The 26,710-nt window shown below is 35.4% G+C and overlaps 1 protein-coding gene and 1 long non-coding RNA gene across 2 annotated transcripts; both read right to left on the reverse strand.

Annotated features, from left to right (window-relative positions):
* Nucleotides 1-19,469: 19,469 nt before the first annotated feature.
* LOC120081430 (NAC domain containing protein 50) lies at nt 19,470-24,884 on the reverse strand. The gene is made up of 4 exons (XM_039036281.2): nt 24,437-24,884; nt 23,831-24,120; nt 23,324-23,566; nt 19,470-20,449 (listed from the first exon to the last, which is right to left on the reverse strand). The coding sequence occupies exons 1-4, from the start codon at nt 24,669-24,671 to the stop codon at nt 19,859-19,861; spliced, it is 1,359 nt and encodes a 452-aa protein (XP_038892209.1). The 5' UTR covers nt 24,672-24,884; the 3' UTR covers nt 19,470-19,858.
* On the reverse strand, nt 22,188-22,821 carry LOC120081431 (uncharacterized). The gene is made up of 2 exons (XR_005482816.2): nt 22,519-22,821; nt 22,188-22,401 (listed from the first exon to the last, which is right to left on the reverse strand). It is a non-coding gene; the product is annotated as an uncharacterized LOC120081431 (long non-coding RNA).
* Nucleotides 24,885-26,710: the final 1,826 nt, after the last annotated feature.

The raw sequence follows: 26,710 nt of genomic DNA on the forward strand, positions 1-26,710 counted from the left end.
ATTGACTTACTGGTTATAGTTTTATTAGATGGACAGAAATATATCTATAATGAGGAAAGTGAGACTGCGGGACTTTAGTGGAATGATCCGTTAGTTAACAAATGTTGATTAATTAGATTAAAGATTTTTACAGGTTAATCTCGGATTGTTGGAGCCTATAATCTGTAGGTCCATTAGGTCCCCTTGCTAGCTCATATGGATTAAACTTAGAACAGTATGTTGGATTAATTCGAATTATTCGAATTAGGAAAACGGATTAAAACCGACAAGTATATGCGATATTGCTATCAGTTTTTTGTATGACGCTCTATATTCAAATGTGATTTGAATTTTGAAAATATGAATGCAGATTCATGTTCGGGAGGTCAAAATTAGTCAAGAGGATTAAAACTGTAAAAAGTCAAAGGGTTGACTTTTTCACTAGAGAAAGTCAAAGTTTGACTTTGACCAAATGAAAAAAGACCATTTTGCCCTTGACTAGAATTAGTGGAACATTTTTGTTGGATAATCCCACTAACTTAAGTGGACTATGTGTAAACATTGTAGAATGACACATAGACCATTTTGGTTTAATGCTTTGTGGGGTGTTGATTTTTTGTGAGTTTTTACATGCATTAGATGTATGTCATTGTTTTATAAAGGAAGTTTTATAAAACAAATTTCTTCTTCTTTTTTTTTTTTTTTTAAGTAAGTTGAATTTTCTATAATTTTGGTTTAAAAAATTCTCACGAAAATTTTCTTTTTTCACACATTAATCTTGAACCTCCCTTGATTCTCTTTTCATTCCTTCATTCACCGGGTCCTACAACCCGGTTCTGAGTCCAGAGAATAGTAAAGAAACTCTAGTGGTGGTCCGGTAGAGTTTGGGTCGAGATTCGGCGAGAAGAAGTTTCTTTTGGGAGCTACAAAGGTTGTACACTATCCCTTTTAGTTTACTGTTTTTTTTTTTTTACTTTTGCATGCTAATTTCCTTTTAATTAGAAGTAATTATAGTGTAATTAGATCCTTATTCCGCTGCGTATGTCTCGTGTTCCATCAATTTTTTAGTCAATAAACTTATTATTGATTCTATAAATTGCATACGTAAAAGTCTAAATCCAATAAACTAAGATCCATGGCTGTCATATGAATACTTGAACTTTATGTAGAAACATAGAGATGAATCAAGTTCGAGTAAATGGCCAAAACGATATATAGTACATGATTAAGGTTGGATATCTTATTCTGGTAACACTATTGGATGCGGCCCATTCTGTAGTTGTTACAAAGTGGTGTAAAGATACTACAAACGAAGTGATTCAGATTTGTTCATATATTGACATGAGGAATGGGGGAGTCCTATGCAATGAGTTTGCATAAGATCGGACCAAGAAATAAGTCATTCGTACCTGTTTACTGTATAAGACTGACTATTTCACTTAGATGACCTAGATAACTCAATATTAATCTTGAGCTAACTATGAACTCCTGTTTATTCGAAATTATCCTTAGATTTGCATAGGTGAAGGTTGCTCAATAGCGTCAGCTCAACAAGCCTCCCATTTCAGTGGTAAGACCGGGTAGATAGCTGGGGATATAAGGTGCAAGACGGAGTTCACGCCTAACCGATTTAAGGATAGGAGAAAGGTTGTTCTCTTAAGTATTGAGTCCAGGTCTTAAACAAAGGGACCCACCCTCTCACTGGGCTGAAAGGGATCTGGTTTAGTGACTGGATCACAAACCAAATTGTTCATTAGAGAATCAATAGGAACTTAAGGAAGAAGACGTAATCTCAGAGGTAAAACAGATATTTGACCCAGCCCACACTTGCTTTTATTAAACGATTGGGCATTGTTTATACGATAGACACTGTCATCTCCCTCTTGCTCAATCGTTTACACGATTGTTTTTCCTCCGTCTCGTCCTCTAACTAAGTCCATACAGAGCCCACACTTCTGGATTCTCATATCGAAAATGCCAAGGTAGCCATTATGGTGGTGTCATACTCAACTCGACACTAGTAGAGGTTATTTGGAGGTCGTTCGTAGTGTTCGTGTGGAGTTCGTTGCGTTCGTGATCTGGGTGATCGTTGTGTTCGAGATTGATGTGGATCGTGCAGTGTAGCGGTCGTCGTGTACGAGCATTCGAGTGTTGCAGTCTTGCGAGTTGTTCGAGCGTTCACAATCAAGGGTGTTGAAAATAAGTCTTCAAAGGTATGTGAATTCTTCCCTTGATCGCTTAGAAAAGCATGTTATAATTACGTTTGTGCATAATTGTATGTTTCCTTTGTGATTGTAATTGTTAATGTTCATATATGATTGAAATTTGGAACGGTCTTTCCGCTGCTCATGGAAATCCTCATGTTTGATTTCCTTCATAGTCAGGATCAAACCATCTATAGTAGTTTACAACATTTGTGAACCTCTACAAAGCGGGTTGTATCCGTAGTGTCACCAGGATAAGGTATCCCTCCTATATCCTTATACTACAGACCTTTTAGGTTATCACTTAAGGCATGATCCACTTGTATATCTCATACACATGCTTAAGTTTACATACAATAACCATGGATTTCTGTTTATTGGATATGAGTAAATGCAAATAAAATAACTCTTATTTTAATCATAACAATGTGTACAATGTTTACAAACTACAAACTCTGGGAGAATTAGGACATCAATCCCAACATATTGATCCTTGTTGCTTCCGCTGCATGCTGATATACTCCTTCATAATTATATATGATATAGTTAATTTAACTTAATTATATATGTTATAATTAATATAATGCATTTTATACATTATAATATAAAGTTTATTTTGATAGAAATTAAATATTTGAATATGATTCAAATATTATTTATATGAATGAGATTCATATAATTAAATTTAGTATAAATGTGATTTATATTAAATGTCATGCATTATTGAGAGAACATTAAACTATAGGTGTTGTGTTATATATGATATAACATATAGTCATATATACATATAATAAGTTAGTTATTTTATATATATATATATATATTGCATGCTGTAATTTTCCCCTTCAATTGCATGCTGTAATTTTTCCTAGATTATGCATATTATGTGCTGTAAATTTTTTTCATTTTGTGAAAATTAAAAATTGGGTCGATCCCTGCTTCCGCTACGGAACTTCACTGTTCCATCAATTGGCATTAGAGCGGAGGTTTTGGTCCCTATTTTTTTTGGTTTTCTAGAATTGATTTACAAATTAATGTTGGGTATGCATTTTGTAAAATATTTTATATGATGAATATGTTTGGAATGCTAATTGTTTGCAATTATGGATAATTTCAGGATTGGACTTTAGATTTATCGCTTTATTTTACAAATTGGTTTGTAAGGCCCTTTGTTTTTGGGCATATATTGAGATAGAGTCTATAATTTGAAAGTTTTGAGTCATTCGTGATCGTTTCGATGTTTTTTTTTTTTGGAGAAAACGAGGCCAAAATCGGAGAATATTCGACGGAATTCACAACTATGCAGTGCCTACTGTGCAATAGCGTTGCAACGCTCCAAGACAGAAATAATAAAATGATTCATGCGTGGTTCGGCTTGTGGCTCAGTTGGTTCGCTTGGTTCGAGCGGTTCATGGTCGTTTTGGGTGTTGGGCGGTCAGGTTCGTGTGATTCAAGACTCAGTTTACCTGTTTAAAATCGATTTGGCTATTTATTATGTAATAGTTATCTTTAATTATTTAAATTAATATAATGCTATACTAATTTAATTAATTGCCTTAAGAGTTCAATCTCGGTCCAATAATTGTTGTTTAAATTTTATTAATATTTATATATGTTATAATGTATGCCATATAGTAAAATCCCACCATAAGTTATGCATTATTCATACATCATTTATATTATAAATGTTATAATATATGGTCACATGATTTAATTTTAATATATGTTTGCATGCATTAATAACATAGCCATGCATCATTTATATTATAAGTGTTATAATATATAGTTTGAATGTAGATGAATGTATGTTATTAATTATTTCATTACTTTATTATATAAGTGTTATATATGTTAAGTAATGAAATGGAATTACATGAAGCATGTCACTTCTTTAGGTTATTTTATAATTATTATAATTTACCTAAATATGCTTTTGTTGGGGTTTGTGCCCTAAAGTCTCGTATCCAGTAGTTTGTAAACAACTTTGTACGAACACTTGTGATGTATAATATAAATGATATTTACTTTACTACTTGACTTTGCACATTTAGATGTTTTTCATTTTACCATAAACCAGTAAACTTAAAATCTCTAGTTATCTGTATGTAACTTAAGCATGTATGTGGTGACATACAAGTGGATTATGTCTTGAGTGATAACCAAAATGGTCTGTAATATATGGATATAGGAGGGAAATTTTATCCTGGTAACGCTATGGATGCGGCCGGCTTTGTGGAATAGTCACAAGTGTTGTGACTTGTCACAGATGATCTGATCCTGGTCATTCGTGTAGGGTACATGTGAGCAGGGGCGTCCTATATAAAGAGTTTGTATAAGACCTGACCACGAAGTGTTAACGTCTCATTATATAACACCTTTCATAACTGAGACTTCACTTCACTAGGATGACCATAGGTAATATGACCTCAATCCTGAGTGAGTTGGGAACTCCTGCCATTGAGGGTGGTTCTTTGATTTGCATGGGTGCGAGTGGCCAGAACGCCAACTCAAACCTACCAATTTGGGGATTCGTCTGATTTGGGAGTTAGGAACTCAGCTACACAAGATGGAATTCACTCCTTCCCCGAGGCAGGGGCAAGTAGATAGATAGCTCCCTTAAAGGCTGATTCCAGGGCTTGAACGATGTGGCGCCACACATCTTCTCATGGTATTGTTCATTAAAGGGATTAGTGGTACTTAAGGAGAAAGATGTAACTATAGGGGCAAAACAGTAAATTGGCCTGCTGTAATTACGAGCATCTGTGAAAGGTCATCGTACTGATGATTGGTTATACCCAATGGACATAGAAATATATCTATGACAAGAAGAGTTCAACTGTCGGTCTTTAGTGGAATGCCTGGCAATTAATGGATGGTGGATATTGTGACTAAAGAGTTTAGTCAGCTATTCACGTACTGTTGGAGCTTTGAGTCATAGGTTCATAAGGTCTCCTTGGTAGCTTGGATACAAGTTGAGAGTTTGTTTTTGGGTCAATTTGAAATGTTCAAATTGACAAGAGGGAGTTCGATTATATATGATATAATTGAACGAGTTAATTAAATATGATATAATTAATTTTATGTATGAGATACATTAATTTGGAGGAAATTGGATATAAATATGATTTATATCTAGTAGAGGAAAAATATTATAATTAATATTTGATATTAATTTATAAGTTATGAATGTGATAAGATCACATTAATTGGACAGTTATAAAGAAAATGGGAAGGTGCCTCTTCCTTTAAAATAATGGATGAGTGCATTATAAATAGTAGACGGCATATTGATCTCGGTGTGCACGGGTATCGTGAAAAAGATAGTGTCATCGTTTAGAAAATCAGTGCCTATACGATAGGACTGCACGATCGCTTACATATACGATATTGCTAAGTGATCGCATACCAATTACACTGTCGCGCGCTATTATCTAAACGATCATTTACCTTTTTACTAAGCGGTCGTTTAGCTCCTGGTATTTACTAAACAATCGTATAGACGATCGCTCAGTTTTTCCTAAGCGATCGTTTTGGACGATCGCTCACCCTTTTCCTACACGATCGTTTAGACGATCGCTTACTTTTACTACACGATCGTATACTTTACCTAAACGATCAAGCATCCTGTCTATGCGATAGACGACCTCTTCTCCCACTTGCTTGATCGTTGTATACAGTCACTCTTCCTCATTCCCTCTACCAAATCCGAACAAAGCCCACACTTTGGATTCTCACTCCAAGAATACTGAGGGCTCTAAGTAGTGTTGTCTTCTCTGATTCCTTCTGTTCAAGTGGTGATTGTTCGAGGTAGACGGTTAGGCTTCAGACTCGAGAAATATTCATCTGGTATGATTTCTTGATCTCTTTAGCATTATGAAAGTATGTTTGAATGTATATGCGGTAATTCTATCACAATTAATTGGAAAGATCCGCTTCTGCTCGTAGGTACTCTTGAGTAAGAGTTCCTTTAATTGGTATCAGAGAACCCGGTTTTCTGATATTCCAATTCATTACTGCAAAAGAATTGCAAATACGTTCTTGGTGGGTGCATTTTTACACTGTTTAATTGTTAAATTGTTGTGGATGTGCGGATTTATGGATGTTTTCGTGGATGTTAGCCTCGGTTTGTTTTAATTCTTTTACATTTTTGGTTGTTTATAAAGGCCCCTGCATTTTTGGGCATTAATAATCGTTATCGAGTCTGTATTCAAAGTCTGTATGAGTTTTGAATCATTCGCGAAGAAGATCGGAGCAAACATTGTGGTTCTTCGAGGAAGGTGTGTGATCAAGTGTTGATCACATCGTGCAGATGATGGGGAATGCGATCAAGTGTTGATCGCATCGTGCAGTCAATGGAGTACACGATCGTTGTTGATCGCATCGGTTAAATGATGAGGTATGCAATCAAGTGTTGATCGCATCGTGCAGTCGATGAGGTACGCGATCGGTGATGATGCATTGTGTAGACGATCGGGTAAGCGATCAAGGGTTAATCGCATCATGTTGAATATCGGTTACGCGATCACTAAGTATCGAGTCGTGTTGATAAGGTGATGCTCGCGTATCACTTAACGCACGTGCCTGATCAATCGTTTAGATCAACAAGCTTCATCACTTAGTGATGACGAAAAATTAGTTATCAATTACTTGACGACTAAAATTACGTGGATGCACTATGTGATGCATGTTCTTAATGTATGTGTTGATTATCATGTGTTGGTGCTCATGCGTTAGACTTGAAATTTGCGTTCACAAATGTATGCGATGACCATGCGTTCCTGTCACAAGTTTTCTTGTGCTCACGCCAAGTATAATGCAAACGCAAGTTTCTCGGGTGTTCTGAGGTTGAACTTAGGGACTTGTAACTAAATGCTATGCAATAATGTGTATGCGGCGGTTGAATAAAAGAATGATGGAAGGGTTCTATGCTAACATTACTCCTACTCTTAACTAACAGACAACACAATGAGAAGTATGAATGAGAGGTAGAGACACGGCAACTGTTGACGTATTATAAATGGATGGAAAATGGATAAAATATGGAGATGTCTTCATCGCATCCCTTAAGAGTGACCGTAAGGGCAACCTCATCCAACACAAGCCATGCAATCATGCTACATACACTAAAAGACTAAATCTAGGGCGTATGCGATTTGTATGCAAAAGGGTCGAGATGATCGCATACAACCACCATATCCTACTTCCTGGGCGCAGCCATTGTCCTCTCCATAGGGTGCATATGCTTTGTAATAGGAAACGGAGCTTATTCCTAAGTCTCCATTCTTGCTTATGCAAACCTAATTTAGCTCTCTCGAGCATCGATTCTAACCTAGCTATCTCGAGTCTTAGGTTCTTTCTTTAGACTCTCTCTCGAGTAGCTCTAAAGGTGTGATGAACGCATACATAAGACAAGGTAACCGCATAACTTGGCTGACGCAAGATTCTTCCTATCTCTAGGAACGATAGCTTACATTGCTTAATGCGACCAACTACTTACCCTCCCGGGCAGTTAGTTGTTGCTGACTTTACTCATAGACAAGCATTGCGTCCGTCTACAGACAAGCGTTGCTACAGCTTCACACTCACGCAATGCACACCTTCCGGTGGTTTGCTACATGTTTCATATCTCTAATCCACATGACTAAGTATGTGATACTTTAGCAATCTCACTAAGTGATGCAATGAAAGTTAAGGATGCTAAGCAGAGAAAGATGGAGATGGTAGCGAAGGAAACATAGAAATGCATTGAACACATAATGTATTAATTCCTTAATCCCAAAATGTAATACTACAATATACGAAAAGAAGAGAAAATGGAATGACCAGCTGGAAGCAATGTCTTACTTCCAGCAGATGTGTGTCAAGGCTGCCGGTGGTGCCATGGATGTACGGTGGAGCTGACTCTCTCGAGATCTAGCTCCGGTGGAAGCTCCAGTCGTCACTCTGAATGGATGAGGGAGGTGAAGTACTCTCAAGCTTCTTCTGACACGTTCGTCTGGATCACAAGGATTTGCCCGAAGGCTGAAACTTGGATGATTTGAACTTCTACTCATCGGCTTCTTTATATAGAGCTTGGATCGTCGACAACATTAATGGACTGTTCTAATTCTTACATTTGCAGCGCATTAGTTCTTTTTGAATTTCTGCTGCTAACGGCGTGGTAGGTGAAATGTCAACATCATCTTTTGATTTTCACGAAATATGTGTTGATGCATTTATTCCACCAACCTTGCGTTGATCCCTCTATTATGCGTTATCGTGTAGCCACAATCGTTCAGTGACCGTATTCGCTTAATATCGCAACTTCTACACGATGACAAGCGATTGCAACTCTTATGTGATTGACGCATGCGACTTATCACCACAACACCCATACGTTGATCATATGTGTTCGCCTCTGCGATGGAGAGTTTCTTTGCATGCGGTCGTCTATACGGTAGTCCGGCTTCCTCGTTTGTGTCCACTTCCTGTGTTAGTTACAAAAATTGGCAATTGAACGCATAATAACGCATAACAATGAGTTAGCCAAAATTCTCAATGTTGAACACCGCAAACTCATTTTCTCATGAATTCTTAACATAATTGCCGCATATTCTGCTTAACAGCCCTCATAATTCTAAATAAAAAGCCTAAGATGGCATGCATTTCTGCATGTCATGTAAAACCCAAACCCTAATTACTTCAAGTAAGAGTAAGTAATGTGATGTCTTCTAATGAGCTAAATGAAGCCATGATTTAGGAAGGGTAGAAGAAGGAAGCAAGAAGAAATAGGCTCTTGGGTAGCTAAGTGTAAAAGTAGGACAAAACTCGGCTAGGCTAAGGAAGATCATGCTTGATGATGGAATGCATAATAAGCATATGAATGAGACCATGCCATCTAATAAGGTGTAGTGCTGAAGTAATATTGTGAGTGAAGTTAGAAAAAGGAATTTTGTTAAATCCTAGCCTTTATCACCAATAGTGGGCCAAGTGGCACAAGGAGGGTTCATGCTGGATTTTAGGCGGTAATATAAGCAAGAAGGTCAAATTCGTTGGGTCGGTTTGGACAATCTACTTAGACTATTTATGTAATTCTAGTGGCATTCGAAAGCTTTTTGTGTCTATTTTCTGTGTCTGGGCTGCTAAAAGGAAAACTCGCCTGAATAAGGTCGGAGGGGCAAAATAAAGATGAAGGGTTCATTTCGCAGGTGAATCTGGGCCATCAGTGAATAATTGAAGCTCTAGGACAAATTGCAAAGCGTTTTGAACTAAAAATCTGAAGTAAATTGTTAACTCAGTTATGAACAACTTTGTAGAATGGAACTTTTTAAGATGAGGCCTGGAAATCGAGTTATATAATTTTGAAGTTTGAACTGGAAATTGTTGAACAAGCAGGTAGCTTCTGGAATTATGGCCAACGATGAAGTTTTGAATCTCCAAATTAAAAAACGAAGAATTTTGAGCTTAAAATTTTAAGATAATGTTGTTAACTCAATTCTAAATATGTTTGTAGAAGGAAGTTTCTTCAAAAGAGATCTAGATTTTGAGTTATGAATTTTTAAATTTGTAACAAAGAATCTATACATAAGCAGACAGCTGCTTGGGAAGAACAAGCAAACAACTCACCGTGTAGATTATAGCGAGATTTTGTAATAAGGATCTCACTAATGAAGGAAATCTCGTTAATTTTATAATGAGGATCTCGCTCTAGAAGGGAATCTCACTAGAAATTGGGCTGAATCTCGTTAGAAATTTGGCTAAGTTTCGCTGGTATCGCTGATCTCGCTCTAGAGGATCTCGCTGGTATCGCTCTTGAGGATTTCGCTGATCTTGCTCTAGATGATCTCGCTGTTCTCGCTCTAGAGGATCTCGCTGGTATCATTCTAGAGGATCTCGCTGGTATTGCTCTAGAGGATCTCACTGATATCGCTCATGGGGATCTCGCCAGTAAAGTTGTCTTTGTTGATGAAAGTTCATTTAATAAATGAATTAATTGAGGTATTTTACTAATAATTCTAAGTAGTTTAACCGAGAATTATGTCCTTTCAGGCCAAGAGGAGCTAGGAGAGGCGTATAATCCGTTAAGAGGCTAACGAGCTGTGAGTGACTATATGATGACTTACTGTTTTAATGATTTAGAAACTATGATCTCTTTGAAGATATTTCTCATGCTAAGTGTTTAAATGATGTGCCAAGCAACATATTTGTGAAACTGTTTCTCATGCTAAGTAAAGCATGTTTTCCATGGAATTGACATGATTTAGATATGTTATCTTGTCCAAATACTATCAGTATGTTTAAGTAACACCATTTTTTTTTATGAACCAGTATGATGGATGAACTAGTATGATGATTTGAGCACTAAGCCTTAGTATTCAACTAAAGGTTTATGACTAGTTATATGAAAAATACTGAAGGACGATGAGAATGTATCCTTTCAACTAAAGGTTTATGACTAGTTATATGATGGATACTGAAGGACAATGAGAAGGTATCCTTTCAACTAAATGTTTATGACTAGTTATATGACGGATACTGAAGGACAATGAGAAGGTATCCTAAGGATACTGAAGGACAATGAGAAGGTGTCCTAAAGATACTGAAGGACAATCAGAAGGTATCCTAGTCAAGTACCTAAGATATGACGGTACTCAGTTATAACTACGTGCACGTAGGTAATACGATGTCGAGGGATTGAGCAAAAAGATTCTCCCCGACCAAGGTTGACATTGAGGATTAGATCTAATAGTTCACTCTCAACTAAGGATGAGGGTAGTCATATCTTCTCCTAGGCTAGAAGGATAGTTTGGATATGTTAATGCTTATGAATGTTTATCAACGCATGATGTTACTAATATATGAGTTTTTCAAGTATGTTTTCCATATCTAATGCATGCTAATAGTTTTACAAGCTAGTTCAACATGATTTAAGTCTAACTTATTTTACAAAGTATGAAGCATGCGTTAGGGTCAAAGCTAAGGTTGAATGAAGCTTGATGTACTATGTTTTAAATACCTAAGAATGTCAAAGTACATGCATTGGTATTCCTAAACATAGAGAAAAAGGGATACTGAAGGTAGGGAAGTATCCTAAAGGGTTTTCTATGCTATATTCGAGAACTTGATAGCTTAAATGAGCCGGATACTGAAGATAAGGAAGGTATTTGAATAAATGTACCTAAGGTGTTGATGGTACATAGAAAACTCCATGTGTCGTAGGTAGTTCCGAATGAGAGGTTGAAGTATGGGTCTCTTGGCCGATAATAGACATTGGGAGCTAAAGCGATGTATGCTTGTTCTCAACTAAGGAATAATGATGTTTAATGGTAGTTTAAAGGTTTTATGTACACATTTGCTTGGTATACTCTAGTTTCAGTATTATGTTCTCAAGCTTTCGGTTTTAAGCATGAGATTTATATTTTTATTAAGTCACTCATCGGGCTTCTAGCTCATGTTTTCGAATGTTTTTCTTTTTCAGGTAGTGGTCAGTTCCCAAAGGACTATTATGCTGCTACGCTGCCACTCAAAGAAACAGGTTGAAGAAAGCGTAATTGAAGACCTGTATTAGTTAGTACACATGTGTCTGTCTAGTGACTAGTACTCTTGATGGGGCTCAGTAGGTTGTAATATCCATGTATAAACGATGTTGTGAAACCCTGTAATGTAAATGTGTTAAGTTCTAAGTTAATATGTATATATTCAGGGTTTGAGTATTACTTAGCAGGTAAGATAAGCAGTAAGTGCCAGTAAAAAGGTTGGTAACTACTGCAGTCACCATTCCATCCAGGTTAGGAGGGTAATCTGGTGCGGGTGTGACATGTCATCACTTAGTAACTAATTAAACGATCGCTTAGTAACGCAAGGTAAATCATTTACCTGGTTGCACGCATCAGTTAAATGATGAGATGCTCATGTATCGCTTAACACGCGCGCCTGGTCGATCGTTTAGGCAGCAAGCTTCATCGCTTAGTAACTAACTAAACGATCACTTAGTAACGCAAGGTAAATCATTTACCTGGTTGCACGCATCGGTTAGACGATGAGATGCTCACATATCGTTTAACGCATGCACGTACTGGACGATCGTTTAGGTCAGCAAGCTTCATCGCTTAGTAAATGACTACAAGATCATTTAGTAACGCAAGGTAAATCGTTTACCTGTCGTCACGCTATGCGATCGCATAGACGATCAGCTTCGCAGCCTTCTCGTCGTCGTCTATGTGATCATTTAAATATGCTTCTATTGTCTAGTGCGCACTGAACGATCGTTTACTACGACATTTACTCCACGATGGAGTCTTCCTAGCGGTTCAAGATCCGATTCGCTTGTGAACCGATTTGCTCGATGAAAAATGTAATAGATGGGGTTATTTCATTCCGGTTTTGTAAAGGCTCATCCCGGTCCATAAATCCTTCATTTTTTACATGCGATGTAGGTTTTTAATATGTCATATGGTATGCACATATAGATAAACCCCACCTTAGGTCATGCATATTTTCTTTATAATAAGTGTTATAATTTAGAGAAGCATGTTTTAATTTACATAAATGCATGTTCATGCATCATATAATATAAAGGTTATATTTATGTATGCTTTATATTTTTTTTTCTTTCGTAATATTTATAAGCGTTATAAATACTTCGTTATATGGGTTGAGTGTTTTAGTTGTTTATTTTATAAATGGTTATAAAATGAAACTAAAACTAAAATAATTAATAAAAGATCAATATGTAGCAAGTTTATCTATAGTAGACCTTTTGTCGAAGGCGGGTTATGTCTAGGCTGGGGTATTTAAGATGACGGCAACGGAACACCCCTGCCTGGGAACCTACCTGGAAAGGTAATTTAGATAGATTTGATGCATGCAAACTAAGGTCAGTCCATTAAAGAGTTTAATGTGACTACTTGGATTTTTTTTTTTTATTTCGAAGATAAAAGTTGTTTTTTAGCAAATTTTATAAATGACTTAGATCATAATCAGTAGCCGGATTGTCTAGGTTAATAAACCTCTAGGTAGAACATTCAGTGGGAGGTTCTTGGGGCATTTGATGCTTCATTTTCACCTCTCGCGTTTCTCCCTCATAGTCCACACCGTGAGATCTACCCTCGGCCTCGAGGCACCTTTGGCATGTCCCTCTAACGAATGGTGTTTGGATAGGTAAATATCAAGGTGGATGGAGAGAGTATTCATAGTAAGTGGGAGTGGGAAGTGCGACAGCATATCCCTCAGTCTCCCTAGTTGGATTGAATAAAGTTTCTACGCATCACCTCGTGGCACCCTGGGTGTGTCCCCCTATAAGATAGTTTTTTTGCGCGTTTCTTTATTTGATCTCCTGTAAGAGGATAAGGTTACTTAGTCTCTTGTCCTAATCTGTTTTTATCCTATGATAAACGCATTAGGGCGGGACTCTGGGGTCGAAAACGAGGGGTTACACATACACAGGATTGCTAAGGGTTAACTATTCTAGACCTAACAAATGGTGGCTATTAGGTTTAGTTCCAAGAGTTGGTTCTGCCTAATGGTTGAGATTGTCTCATCCCAGTGAAGGGCCATCCGATCACCTCACCGGTGACGTGTGTCCTGCCTCACTGGGGCATCAGTGCAAAATAGAAGTCTTTTCACTTAGGGTACTTGGAATCTGTTTTGTTAAAAATTACAGGTTCATGATGTCCCTTCTGTAGTTCAACGATGATTTAATGAGAATCAATTTTGGATTAATTGAATTGTTCAAATTAATATAGGGAATTAACTATATGTGATATAATTAATTTTATTTAATATGTATATGATATAATTACTATAATGTATATAATATATCATAATATAAAGTTTAATTGAGGGGAAATAAATATTTGAATATAATTCAAATATTAATGATGTGAATTGGATTCATATTAAATAACATTGATGAAAGAGTTAAAACTACAAGTTATATTATATATGATACAATATTAAACCATAGGTTATATATTATATATGATATAACATATAGTTATACATATATATAATAAGTTAGTTATTATATATGTATATAATGGTTTTAATTTTAAATTAAAATTAATTTATTAATTATATTAATTTTGATTTTGATTTTGAATTTGAGGGAGGGAAATAACTTTCCTCCGCTGATCTCTCTCAACTCATGTAACTAATGGGAGGTTACATGAGATTTGGTGTGGGGTTTTTCTTTTACAAGAGAATATACAGTTCTTCTTCTTCTTTTTTTTTTTAAAAAAAAAACAGAGAAGAGTTCTCTAAGAAAAATTTCGGAAAAATCTCATCTCTCACCTCCTCTCAATCCTCCCTTCTCTTCCAAAATCTCAAGAGCCCACAACTCCTTGGATTCTCATCTTAGAGAATACAGAAGGTTCCAATTGGTGGTGGCTATTTGGATCGTTCATGTTTTGTTCGTGACAAATCTGGAGAAGGGAATTCACGTGAAGAAATATTCTTCAAGGGTCGGGTTTCTCAAACTCTAGTTTTCATTTTATTTTATTTTTATTAGCATGTTGTAATAATGCATAAATTCTGTAAAATTTGATTATGTGAAAACCAAAAATTGGGACAATCCACGTTTCCACTCAGAGCCTTCACAAGCTCCTTCATATGTTATGTAACTTACCTTCATAATCAGCATCAACATTTCCTTTATGGCTTTTAACTCAACCGTAAAGGATGACTCAATACAATCCAACTTCCCTTCCAAGCTGTAAGTGCTAACTGCACTCACATGTCATCCGTGATCCACTAGCTATGGTCATCATTGGTGGAAGTATCTCGGCCTGAGGGCATACTATATGTGGCTCACCCACAGTGTTATCTAAATTTGCAACACGACCACCCGTCGCAGGTCCATCAACTTATTCTCTGTTGGGTTTTATGCCCTAAAACTCGTAGATAGTAAACGTTATTAATTTACCGTCATCAATAAAGAGTTATAGATGTTAATTTAATAAATAATATTGTTTGTGTTGTTTGTCTATTTTGTCTTAATAACTCTAAATCTAATAAACTAATATTCAATATTGCCTTATGAGTCTTGAACTGTATGTGGAGACATACAGGGATTGATGTTTAAGATACAGTCTAAAGGGTCTATAGTACAGGGATAATGTTGGGTACTTTATCCTGGTAACACTATGGATACGACCCAGTTTGTATTTGATACAAATACAATGATCCAACATGTTTGTGTAGTTGACATGCGAGTAGGGGTATCTTATGCAATGAGTTTGCATAAGACTAGACCGCGAAGTGGTAACCAATAGATGTAACACCGTTAACTAGTCAGGTTCTTATTTCAATAGGATAACTTAGGCAACTTAGTCTTAATCCTAAGTATATTATGAACTCCTGTTCCGAGGGATTGTCCTTTGATTTGTATGGGTGAGAGTGGCCAGTTCATCGACCTAATATTCCTACCATTTTGGGGACAAGATCGAGTAGGGAGCTGGAAACATAATAATACAAGATAGAATTCATTCCTTCCTGCCTTAAGGGTAAGTAGATAAGTGTTTCCTTAAGTGGTCCGGGACTTGAACAAAGAGTCCTACCTTCTCATTGACCTGAGAGGGGTTTCTGTTTATTGGTTGGACCATAAACAGGTTGTTCATTAAAGGAACACTGATACTTAAGAAATCAGAGGTAACCCAAGGGTAAAATGATAATTCAACCCAGTTGGAATTACGAACACTCGTGAATGACTAACTTGCTATTATTGATCTATATCCGTGGACACAGAAATATGTCTGTAGTGAGAAGAGTGCAGTTGTGGGTCTTTAGTGGAGTGTACCTACAGTTAACGAATATTGATTAACTTGGTTAATAAGTTTAACCAACTAATCTCATATCATTAGAGCTTCTAATCTACAGGTCCACCAAGTCCCCTTGTTAACTCACTATAGGATATTTAAGAGAGATGATTTGAATTGTTCAAATTAATTTGAGGAAACCATATATTAATGTGATTAATATATAATTGATTATGGATATAACCTATAATTCAAATTAAATTGGAAAGTAATATTTGAATAAGATTCAACTAATTAATTCAAGTGAATTAGATTCGTCAATAATTAACTAATAGAGAGGTATTGCACATATACATATGATGTTTATGATAATTAAATATATATATATATATTAAATTAGATTTAATGTATAAATAATTATTTAATTAATGTGTAAATTAAATTAAATAAGTGTTATTTAATTGTGCTAATTAATGAAATAAATGTTATTTAATTAATTGTTTGTGAAAAAAGAAAATAGGAAAAGGATTAGGAGAAGGACTTGAACCTTCCCTATATAAAGACCTTCCTATGGCCCCTTTGGGAGACACTAACATTGACAATACACAACACACAAATTATTGTGCAAAATTTTTCCTAAGCCACAAAGAGAATCCTCTCTACTCTCCAAAACCATTTTCTCCTCTCCCTCTCCCAATAGTTGGATACCGCCTATCCCTTTATTGGAATCCTAGAGAATAACGAGGTTACTCTTGTGGTAGTGTTTGAGATTGTTCAAGAAATCACTCATGATCAAGAACGTTGAAGGAGTCGTTCGTTGAAACTTAGAGAGGATTGTTCGGGAAGCTTGGGAATCTACAAAGGTAAGAATGGTTCTAATCTTTTTCCCTAAAGCATGCTATATTACATGTTTATATTCTGTTTTAGTATACTGAATTTGTTTATGTAAAAATTAAATTGCAAGATGCAAGGCATTCAAAACCTTCCGTTGTGGGATTCGTTCCTTCTTAACCCCAATGCTCAACAGGACCACGAACAACATTATCTCGTGGAGGAGGTTACAGATCTACATACCCATCCGGTGTCGGAATATCCAACATACAATCAAAGTAGGCCTTCTTCTCATCGATTGGAACGAGGACATTTATACAAGCCTAGATGTAAATAGCAACATCAAATTTAGAACGCTCATCATATAGAACTTAATGAAGTACGACTTACCACTTGAGACCCAAAAACCTGTGTATGGATCACCTTTGCTCCAAGTGAGTATATGAAACTCCATCGAATAATGCGCGGTATTGCATCAACCCTATTCACTACCCATTCGCTAAGGGATAAAACTATCTCGTACGCCCAAACCTACCAATTCAAAAAACAAACACCTCCGATAAATGCATGATAAAGTCAAAGTAGCAATAATAATTAAGATTAAACAAACCTGAAAAGTGAACGGAAATACATAAAAGTTATATGACTCAGGTGACTTAATATTCGCAGGCTTCTTCTTGTACATTGTCACCTTCCCTTTGAGTGCACCTTCTAATCTACTCAGAGTTTTTGTGAATATCATGTGGACCCAGTCATCAAAATAATTTGTTTTAAGTTCTATTTCTTTCAGAGGGCAATATGAATATTCTATTATGTTCTATCAACACACAACATAGTCCATTCTATGTGTTGCCTCCGTTCTTTTTCCATCGTGGCCAACTTGATGAAATAAAAAATAGTCATCTTCACCGTATCCTCATCGCTCTTAAATTGATAATTCAAGAAATCATTGTCCAACTCAATTCCATTCATATTGAACCTATCTCCCAAATACAACTTCTTGAGCCTAAGAGCTCTGTCCTGATCAAAATCAACTTCACACCTAGGACTATATCTCAAACCTGTCACAATATTAAACTCGTCCCGACCACAAGAAACTTTCTTTCCTAGCAACTTAAAACTAATAACGTCTTTTTTATCCTCTTGTATCTCTCACAGTAGAATATAATGACACAGACACCCATTAAAAACTAACTTCACATCCAAAAAATGGCCAAAAATAATCTGCCTAAACAAAAACAACTGCCTAAGTGTTAACTTCTTCTTAATATTCAAGATTGTTTTCACCAGATGAGAACAACAAGTTAAATTTGCAGAGTCAGCAATATGGATCTTAGTCACCAATGTCATCTGTCACACAGACCACAAGCCATACATTCAACTCAACAATTAAGTAGGCATAATAACAACAAAACATTACACATAAATCTAGAACCTGGCTTAAATCGAGATCGTGCTCTAATAATGAAGAACTCGGGCCATTTACACTTACGTGCCACGAGATTAGGGTTTTGGTCCCATTCTGTATAAAATCTCGGGGATGAACTCGGGCTACATTTACCTCGAGATCGTATACAAAATTTCCAAAACTCTTAGGTATTAAACTCAATCTCAGTATACATCCAAACGATCTTGAGCCCACTTTATCGAATCTCGGAAGAGATTGAAACAAATTCAATCGAAATAGCATGAGAAAATTCCAGAAAATCATCAATAAACGACTACATATACAAAAAGGGAAAAATATTGCAACATACACAATCATCAAGCCAAATTTCATTGTATATGAAAGGGTTAGAAGTATCGATCCATATATTTTATATGCATTCATAAGCTTTAGAAACCTTTAATAAAAATGAAAAAATATAATTAAAGAAGAAAATACCTCTAAAATAAGTAAGCTCAAGGGTGAAAATAACCGTGGAGAAGGAAATTTTCACAGAGAAAGCAAGGATATCTCGGGTAAGTTAAGGAGCTGGATCCTCTTAAGGGTTTCCGTGTATATGAAGGGCTTTTTAAAAGTAGTGGTATTTTCATCCTCTTACACGACTAGATAATTTGAATTCATTAAGTTTCAAACACAATCTCCATCCCAATCTCGCCTAGGAAGGCCCGAGAAAAATCAATTCTACAAGATTTAAGAAAGCGTGCTATTTTTTAAATGTGAAAACTAAAGGAGGTTATTTTGGACAATTTTCCAAGAAATTGGGAGGTGGAAGTAGTGTTCATAGGCTTAATTTTCAAAAACTAAAACTAAAAACAATTATCAAACAGGATCGTAGCGATTAAATTACAAGTTTAACAACTTTAACTTCGTGTCTATTGGTTTTTAAACTTTTTGAAGTGTCTAATACATAATTAAATTTTAAAAAAAATGTCTAATACATAATTGAATTTTAAAAAAAAAAAAAAAAAAACATCTAATAGATCCCTAAAGTTTTAATTTTGTATTTAATAAGCATGTAATGTTTCAAAACTCCTAAAAAGTAATTGATCTATATTAGATATACTTTTTTTATCTAATAAAACTATAATGAATTTGTTAATTATAATTTTTTAAAAAATGAATAAATCAGATATATTATACACATAAATGAAAGTTTAAAGATCTATCCGGTCCTTGAATTTTAAAGCCCCCAATAAATAAAACATGGAAAACTAAGTAACTTAGAAGGCTTAGAAAAGGAAAATAAAAAAGTTGATTGGTTGAAAACAAGATCAATGGATTGAAAATGGGGATTACATTAATAGTTATGACAACCTTATTTCATGAAATGCCAGCAGCTGAGAAATTGAAGTTACAACATCAATAGTCTTTAGCCATAGCACAACATGAAGTTCTAACATGGTTTCACAACAGAGGCTGAAGTTCTAACACATTTAAACGCTCGACTAATTTGATACTCTTACAACAGATAGCTTAGTTGCTTAGACAACTGAACTAGTTACATTAGCTACTACAACAGCCCGGATTTAAAAGCCGATAAAGTACAAAAGAGCAAAATGGTAGCAACAATTTACAGGGCATAGCCATTGGCTGTCGACATTTTTCTTCATTATCGTTACGGTCTCCTTGTTCAGCATGATAATCTCCTGGATTGAAAGACGATATTAATCATAGTTCGACTTCAAATCGTTAATTTCCTTATTCAACACGACAATCCGGGATTGAAGGATACTAATCATGGCTCGAGCACTTAACAGCTCGAACTTCAGTGTCTCCCTCTCCATAGAAGTCTTGTGGATTTCATGTTGCAAATCTTGGATGAATTTCAGGATGCTTGGATGCACAGATGAACTAAGATCTGAGGTTTCTAATGCCGGTGGAGGAGCTGGAGCATCCTTCGGTTCTGCAGATTCTAATAGTGAATATTCCACTAAGGTAGAAAGAAAATTTTTTGTTGTTGGTGTTGTCGCACTCGTCGTTGTTATATCCGTCTGCGATGCAATAGCAGTTTCGGATAAGCTGGGCTCTTCATTTGACATGGATGAGTTCTCTGAACCTTTGGAAAGCTCAGAGTTTAGGTCACTTTGCCGCCTTCGTTTATACTTCATTAGCGGGAAGGGTTTAGGATTAGCAATGATGGAAGGTGGAGTATAATCATCCAATTTCTCACTTTTGCACACAAACAAAAAGTTGTGGGAGTTTCTTGGAGGATCATTCGATATAACAGGATCTTTACTGATCAAGTGAGCTTTATCCTGGGAAAAAACACAAAATGCAACTTCTTAGGGACAAGAAACCAAAAATGAAAGGCAACATTCAGAAATGTCAACAATTCTCATGAAGTCGTTGATAAAAATACATGAATGAATACCTTATTAAATGTGCATTTTCCTGGAAAATGTTACGGAAAACAATCCCACAAACAAACCCAATTGCACTTTTAAAGATAAGTGAAAAAAATCTTCTCAAAAAAAAAAAAAAAAAAAAAGAAGTGAACTAAAAAGTGATGCATCCCATGGCACAATAGTTGGGTCCACTAAAACTGAGATTCAATTTCTTCCTAAAGTATGTCTGCCATTGAGGATTTTGCATTCAATGCTTCTATTTCTCGCACAATGAGTCAATGATCGACTTCCAAGAGTTCATCATTTAGTTCGTCACCATAAAAAATTTCATCACTATTGATTAACAATAATTATTGTTTCACTTTTGAATTCCAAATCGTATCTGCATAAGTATTGTGATTTGTATCAAAAATAGAAAATAGTTAAATCTTTGGGCTTTTCATTTTTTTTCTCATCCCCAAAAAATTGAAAATACTAAATATAGGCTTCATTTTTTCCACGTTTTAACTTTGGTTGAATCCCTCTTTTCCAATTGATTTTTGAATAGACATTCTCCTATTTATGGCAACGGATAATCATGGAATCTTCCTATGAGATAGAGGAAATGGAATCAAACGCCAAATGGCACAACCTTTTCCATGAGCTAACGAAATAGAAGAAGCTTGGAAACAAAGGCCAATCTTATATTCTAATTACATATATTCTAAAGTTTTCTGTATTGTGGAAATGACTTCACTTTTCTGCCATTCGATCATTCAGCAAGTATGGCTTTCACTTGTAGGAAGAATTAAGGGTAGTGTATATTCTCCCTGGATTGCTATACCCTCAGATTCTTGCCTGTTCTAAAGACTCCTACTCCTTTTAACTTGGCAGGTGTGACAGAATAAGGTGATCTCCATTTAGCTCATAGATACACCATTTCCCACGCCCAACATGCAGCCATACGGTTTCAACAGTGAAGCCTCAGGTTGGTATCCAAGTTCATAAAGGGAATCTAACTGAGGAAATTCAGGAGTTTTTTTTTTTTTTTTTTTAAACTCCTTGGCTGATGTCAAGCCCTCGTGTGGACAAAAGGTTAGTAGTAGATAGTCACCTCTTTCTTTCTTTCTTTCTTTCTTTCTTTCTTTCTTCTTCTTCTTTCTTTTTTCCTTCTCTTGTTGGTTTGAAGATGAGAAACTAATCAATTTGTAAATGATATGAAATTACAAAAGAGGAGGAAAGCCAAGCCTCAAACAAGAGGACTAAAAAAAAACTCCTCCAATTAGCACAGCCATAGTTAGCTTAGACCAAGAAACAGTCAGCAACGAAATAGTAGCTAACAGTAGTTCCACCTCAAGCCAAAAGTTCCGAGTTCCACCTCAAGCCCAAAGTTCCAATTGAAAACACTGATAAATTGAGGTCAGAGGACCTTTTTTTTGGTTGCACGGATGACCAACCATGATGGAATCAAGAAGACTCTTTATGTTAATTGGAAGGGCTACCTACCAATTAAAGGACAGTATAAAGGTCCAGAATCTATTTGCAAGGGAGCAACCATGAAAAATGTGACCTTGCGATCAGCCTCTATCCTGCAAAAGATCCACTGACTTGGGGGAAGCACAAGGAAGGATGTCGTCTTTGTATCAAAGTTCCACTTCCCCATGGAAAATTTTTACCTTTTTTTAAGAGTACCTACCATGAGAAATGCTGCTGTGTAAGGACGAGCACAAAGAAGCACGCCTGCAAGTTAAAGCTTTCAGCTCCTGCTTTGTGCACCTTTTGCTCGCAGGTTAGATCAAGAGCTGTATAGCCATGACCTCAAAATTCTATCCTTGTTTGGACTTCCAAAATCATGATGAAGATTGAATTCTTCCTGTGGGCTTCTGTTCTTGGCAGGTTAAACACCAAAAAGATATACAGCTTAGGCATTCAGTCACTTATCTTAGCCCACTTTAGTGGGGATACAGAATACAGGAAATTACAGTGTTTTTGTTCCTTACCTAAAGTTATGAGAAACTTTTGGGGAGGTTATGGGACACTCACAAATATTCATGGGGGCTTCTTGCCCTGGTGAGACATGGTTTTCTGGTCAAAACTTAAGAAAAAAATGCCAAAATAATTTTGTATACTTAAATTTCTTATGTTCTAAATGATTTTGAAATTGGGGGGGTGTGGTGTTGTTGGAATAAAAGATCCCACACTTCCGTTGTTTGTTAGAAGGAATGCATTTTGGAAATCTCCCTGGGTCCTTGTTCTCTTTAACCACTTCTCATTGACGACTAGTAGTTTCGAATCCCCCTCCCCTATGCATTCGATGCAGTGAAGTTAAGTAATTACTATGGCGATAATAATTCACCTTAGTTAATACTGATAATGCACATATACCAAATCCACATAACAACAACAAAAAAAAATCTTTCACATTAAGCATGCGAGAAGCATCCTTGACTTGAGAAATATTTAACTGTCTAAACAGGTTAGCTTTCTGCATCATAGAAAACAAACCTACAGTTGATCAAATGTTTTAGATGCGTTAGACCAAGGAAATGACCAATAAATTTTAAAATAAAATAATTATTAAAAAAAGGTACTGATTTTTCTTTATGCGGGCATTTTAAAGAGGAAAAAAAAAAACTGCCGATCAGCCTATGTGATTTTCTGGCTACCAATTTATGTGGCTACAAGCATTTTACAAGAAGTTCCTCAACTCTGTAACTCATTTATTCATATGATTCGAAACAAACTTCAGTGCTTCACTCTGAAATGAGTTCCTTATTAAGTTCAGAGGAACAGAGAAACACATACCTGCATGCCATCCTTCCCTTCGCCGCATGCACCGTTATTACTACCCTCAGCAGCACACACACTATTGCTGTTCCTTTCAGACTGTGCATCATGACTAGCTATTTTACCATCTGCAATCTCTTCTCCAGGAATCAAAACTGATCCAGCATCATCCCATTCCTCCTCAATAAAAGGCGCATAACGGTGTCCATTTGGAGGTCCTATATTACTTTTGTGGAATACTCTGCATAAAACATATGCATCCTTCTCCAAAGGAGAGGACAGAGGAGACAGAGAGATTTGTAAGAAGCTTAACTCCACATACAAATCTAAACACTATGTTTACTGAAACAAGTGCATAAAAAAGAAACAGTAAAGCTTAAAATTGTCACTCAAACTCTAAACTTCACCTAAACATATTTCACAAGTATCAGAATCCGTACATTCCTTTGCTTTTCTAAAGCACAGCACAGCCGCCAAAAGAACACAAAATGGACTGCCCATGGCAAATTTTCATGATGGCCTCACCTGCGAGCTTCCCGTTCCCGCTCCAGCTTTCTCCAGTTCTTCATCTACAAGCCTATATTCATGCATGACCCAATTGGTCCGCTTGCCATCTGGTGCTCTACCACTATGGAACACTAATGTTTTCTTTAAGCCCACAGTCCTGGAATCATGGCGAACCGGTCGATCATTACCAGTGGCTTTCCAGTACCCTTGGCTTGTAGCCCTATTCATCCTAGCCCCATTTCCATATTTCTTGTCCAACACACTAAAGAAATAGTACTCTTGGTCTCTGCTCTTCAACCTTGACTTTCCTAAATATAACAAAAAAAAAACAAATCTAGAAATTAAAACAACGCGATTCAGGAACTCAATAAAGAAAACTGCAGCCTTAACCATCGAAGCTTTGGAAACATGAAATCAGAGAGCAAGAAAAGCATTTAAGATGGGGCAGGTTGGGGAAAAAAATCTAATTAGTAAAAGAAATCCCAGTTCCAGAGGGAAATAAACGCTCATGGAAACCAAGCGACCAATAATATACCTATCAACAAACCAATAGACATCAAAAATGAACAGAAATTTGAAGAATCAGACAAGATGGAGAACTGAGTTCGGAAGCAGGTGAGTTACCTGCGAGGTCCCAGGGCTCGCTCTTGTAGATGTCGACCTCGGAAATAGCATTGAAACGGAAGGATTTTCCACAGACCTTGCGCTTAAGGTAGTAAATAACGAGCTCTTCGTCAGTCGGGTGGAACCTAAACCCTGGAGCTAGTGCTGTGGGTGCGGCTGCTGCTGCTGCTGCTGCTGCAGCGACGGGCTTCGTCGGAGGTAGAGGCGTTGATAGAGTCAAGGTTTCAGAACCCATTAGCGAAAATCCCTACTGGGTTTGCGAATTAGAAAGACGAGCTCTGGAAGTGGAGATTAGGGTTTTCAAAGGTTGAAGATAAGACTTTGATTGGTGCTGAAGAAACTACGTAAAGATACCTTCAATTACAAGGTATTCTTTTTCGGGGAAAGAGAAAACTCAAGCCTTGTTTTGAATTTATTTATTTATTACATTTCTTTTCATCCTTCTCTTGTTTGGTAATTAGGCACTTATAAAGATTAAAATATGAAAATCGATATCCATGTCAATTTTACCGATATATCGATAAAATATTTTTATTCACAGATATTTTTATAAGTTAAAAAATTTATAAAAATTAGTTACATTAATAATTAAGGTTGTTTTTAAATATAGTAAAATAAGTTAACTTAACGAAATATTTTTGTCTACCATATTTAAAAATATTTATCCTAATAATTAAGTTATTGTTAGAAAAATTTTCATAGATAAAAAAATATATCAAACAATTTACAGAAATAGCAAAAAGAAATAATGATAAACTTCTATTAGCATCTATCACATAATATCAATGATAGATTTTTATCAATTAATATTACTATTGATAGACTTCTATCGAACTCTATCAAATAATATTTAATTTTGTTATTTTGTGCAAATTATTTTCCTTATTTTTTCTATTTTTGAAATCCCCTTTAAAGAAAATATCATTCTATTTAGTCTAATATAAATAAAGATAATGACATATATAATTTAGTTTTGGAGTAAAAATAAGGGAAATTATTGAAAATATTTATAAGATATGGCAAATTTTTAAAACTATCAATGATAGACATGAATAGAAGAGCGTCTATCATTGATAGTTTTAAAATTTTGTTATATTTTATAAATATTTTGTTTTATTTTTCTATATTTAAAAATGGTTCTTTTATTTATGTTTTACGAGCATTTATAAAAGATGTCGGAGATATCAATGGTCTTTAATATTGATATTGCGTCTTTTGATTTACAAATACATCGACATGTCAATAGATATTGTATTCCTTCCGTTGATGGATAATTTTTTTTTTTTTTTTTACCGTGATAAATTTTGATTTTTCCAGTATAACAATGAGTGAGATAGAAACTTGAATCTTTAAGGCCTATTATTAAACAAGTTTTATTTTCTATTTCATGTTTTTGGAGTCGCACTAATGCATTCCGTAGGTATAACCCTCTCCGTCTCTAAATTTAATGGCAAAGTGTATAAAATCTGTTTGTGAAATAACTTCAAATTTGAAGGATTGAAATGAAATTTTAAAAAGTTTAGGGATATTTTTTGGATTAAAGGTTGAAATTTAACTCTCAAAATTAGTTCACTTTATATAATGATTTATTTACTCTAATTTTTTAGTGCATTATCTGAATTTCATACATTTTAATAGTTTTTTAAGATGTCAGTTGTATGTGTATATCTTATTCTTTGCTTTTGAAATAAAGTTAATGAGTTTTATTCACTTTAAGATTGTAATTATTTTATTATTTAGTCAACTTTATCCAATTTTGAAAACAAACATTCAAATACTTATGTTTGTATTTATTTTAACATAATTTTTAAAAGAACAAATTGTATTTGTTGATTAAATATTAGTTCTTTTCATTTTTATTTTTAGTTTTTCTTGAGAGAGCGATTTAATATTAGTTCTTATTAGTGTTAGTTATATATATTTTATATATGGCAATGTCTCTTCCAAATTTTAGTAATTTGTTAATTAAGATAATGTTTGTAATAGACCTCCTTTTGAATCATGTTGTGTCATGGTCATTTTTCTCTTTGTATTTTTCATAGTAATTTAAATGAAGAAAGTGTTGAGATTGTAATAAATCTAACTTGAAGGATAGGATGCCATGGATTTATGCTCTTTTCCAAATAATTTCAAGAAAATATTAAATATAAATTTGTGTAATTTGGTTTTTAGTTTAACATGTGTGGTCGGAAGATTCGAATGTTTGATCTCTTAGTCGAGGACAGTATGTTTTAACCAGTTGGGTTAAGTATAGATGAGGTAACCAAAGACTTA

The sequence above is a fragment of the Benincasa hispida genome, chromosome 7, assembly GCF_027475165.1.
Source record: "Benincasa hispida cultivar pf3 chromosome 7, pf3_genome.v1.1, whole genome shotgun sequence".
Taxonomy (NCBI): domain Eukaryota; kingdom Viridiplantae; phylum Streptophyta; class Magnoliopsida; order Cucurbitales; family Cucurbitaceae; genus Benincasa; species Benincasa hispida.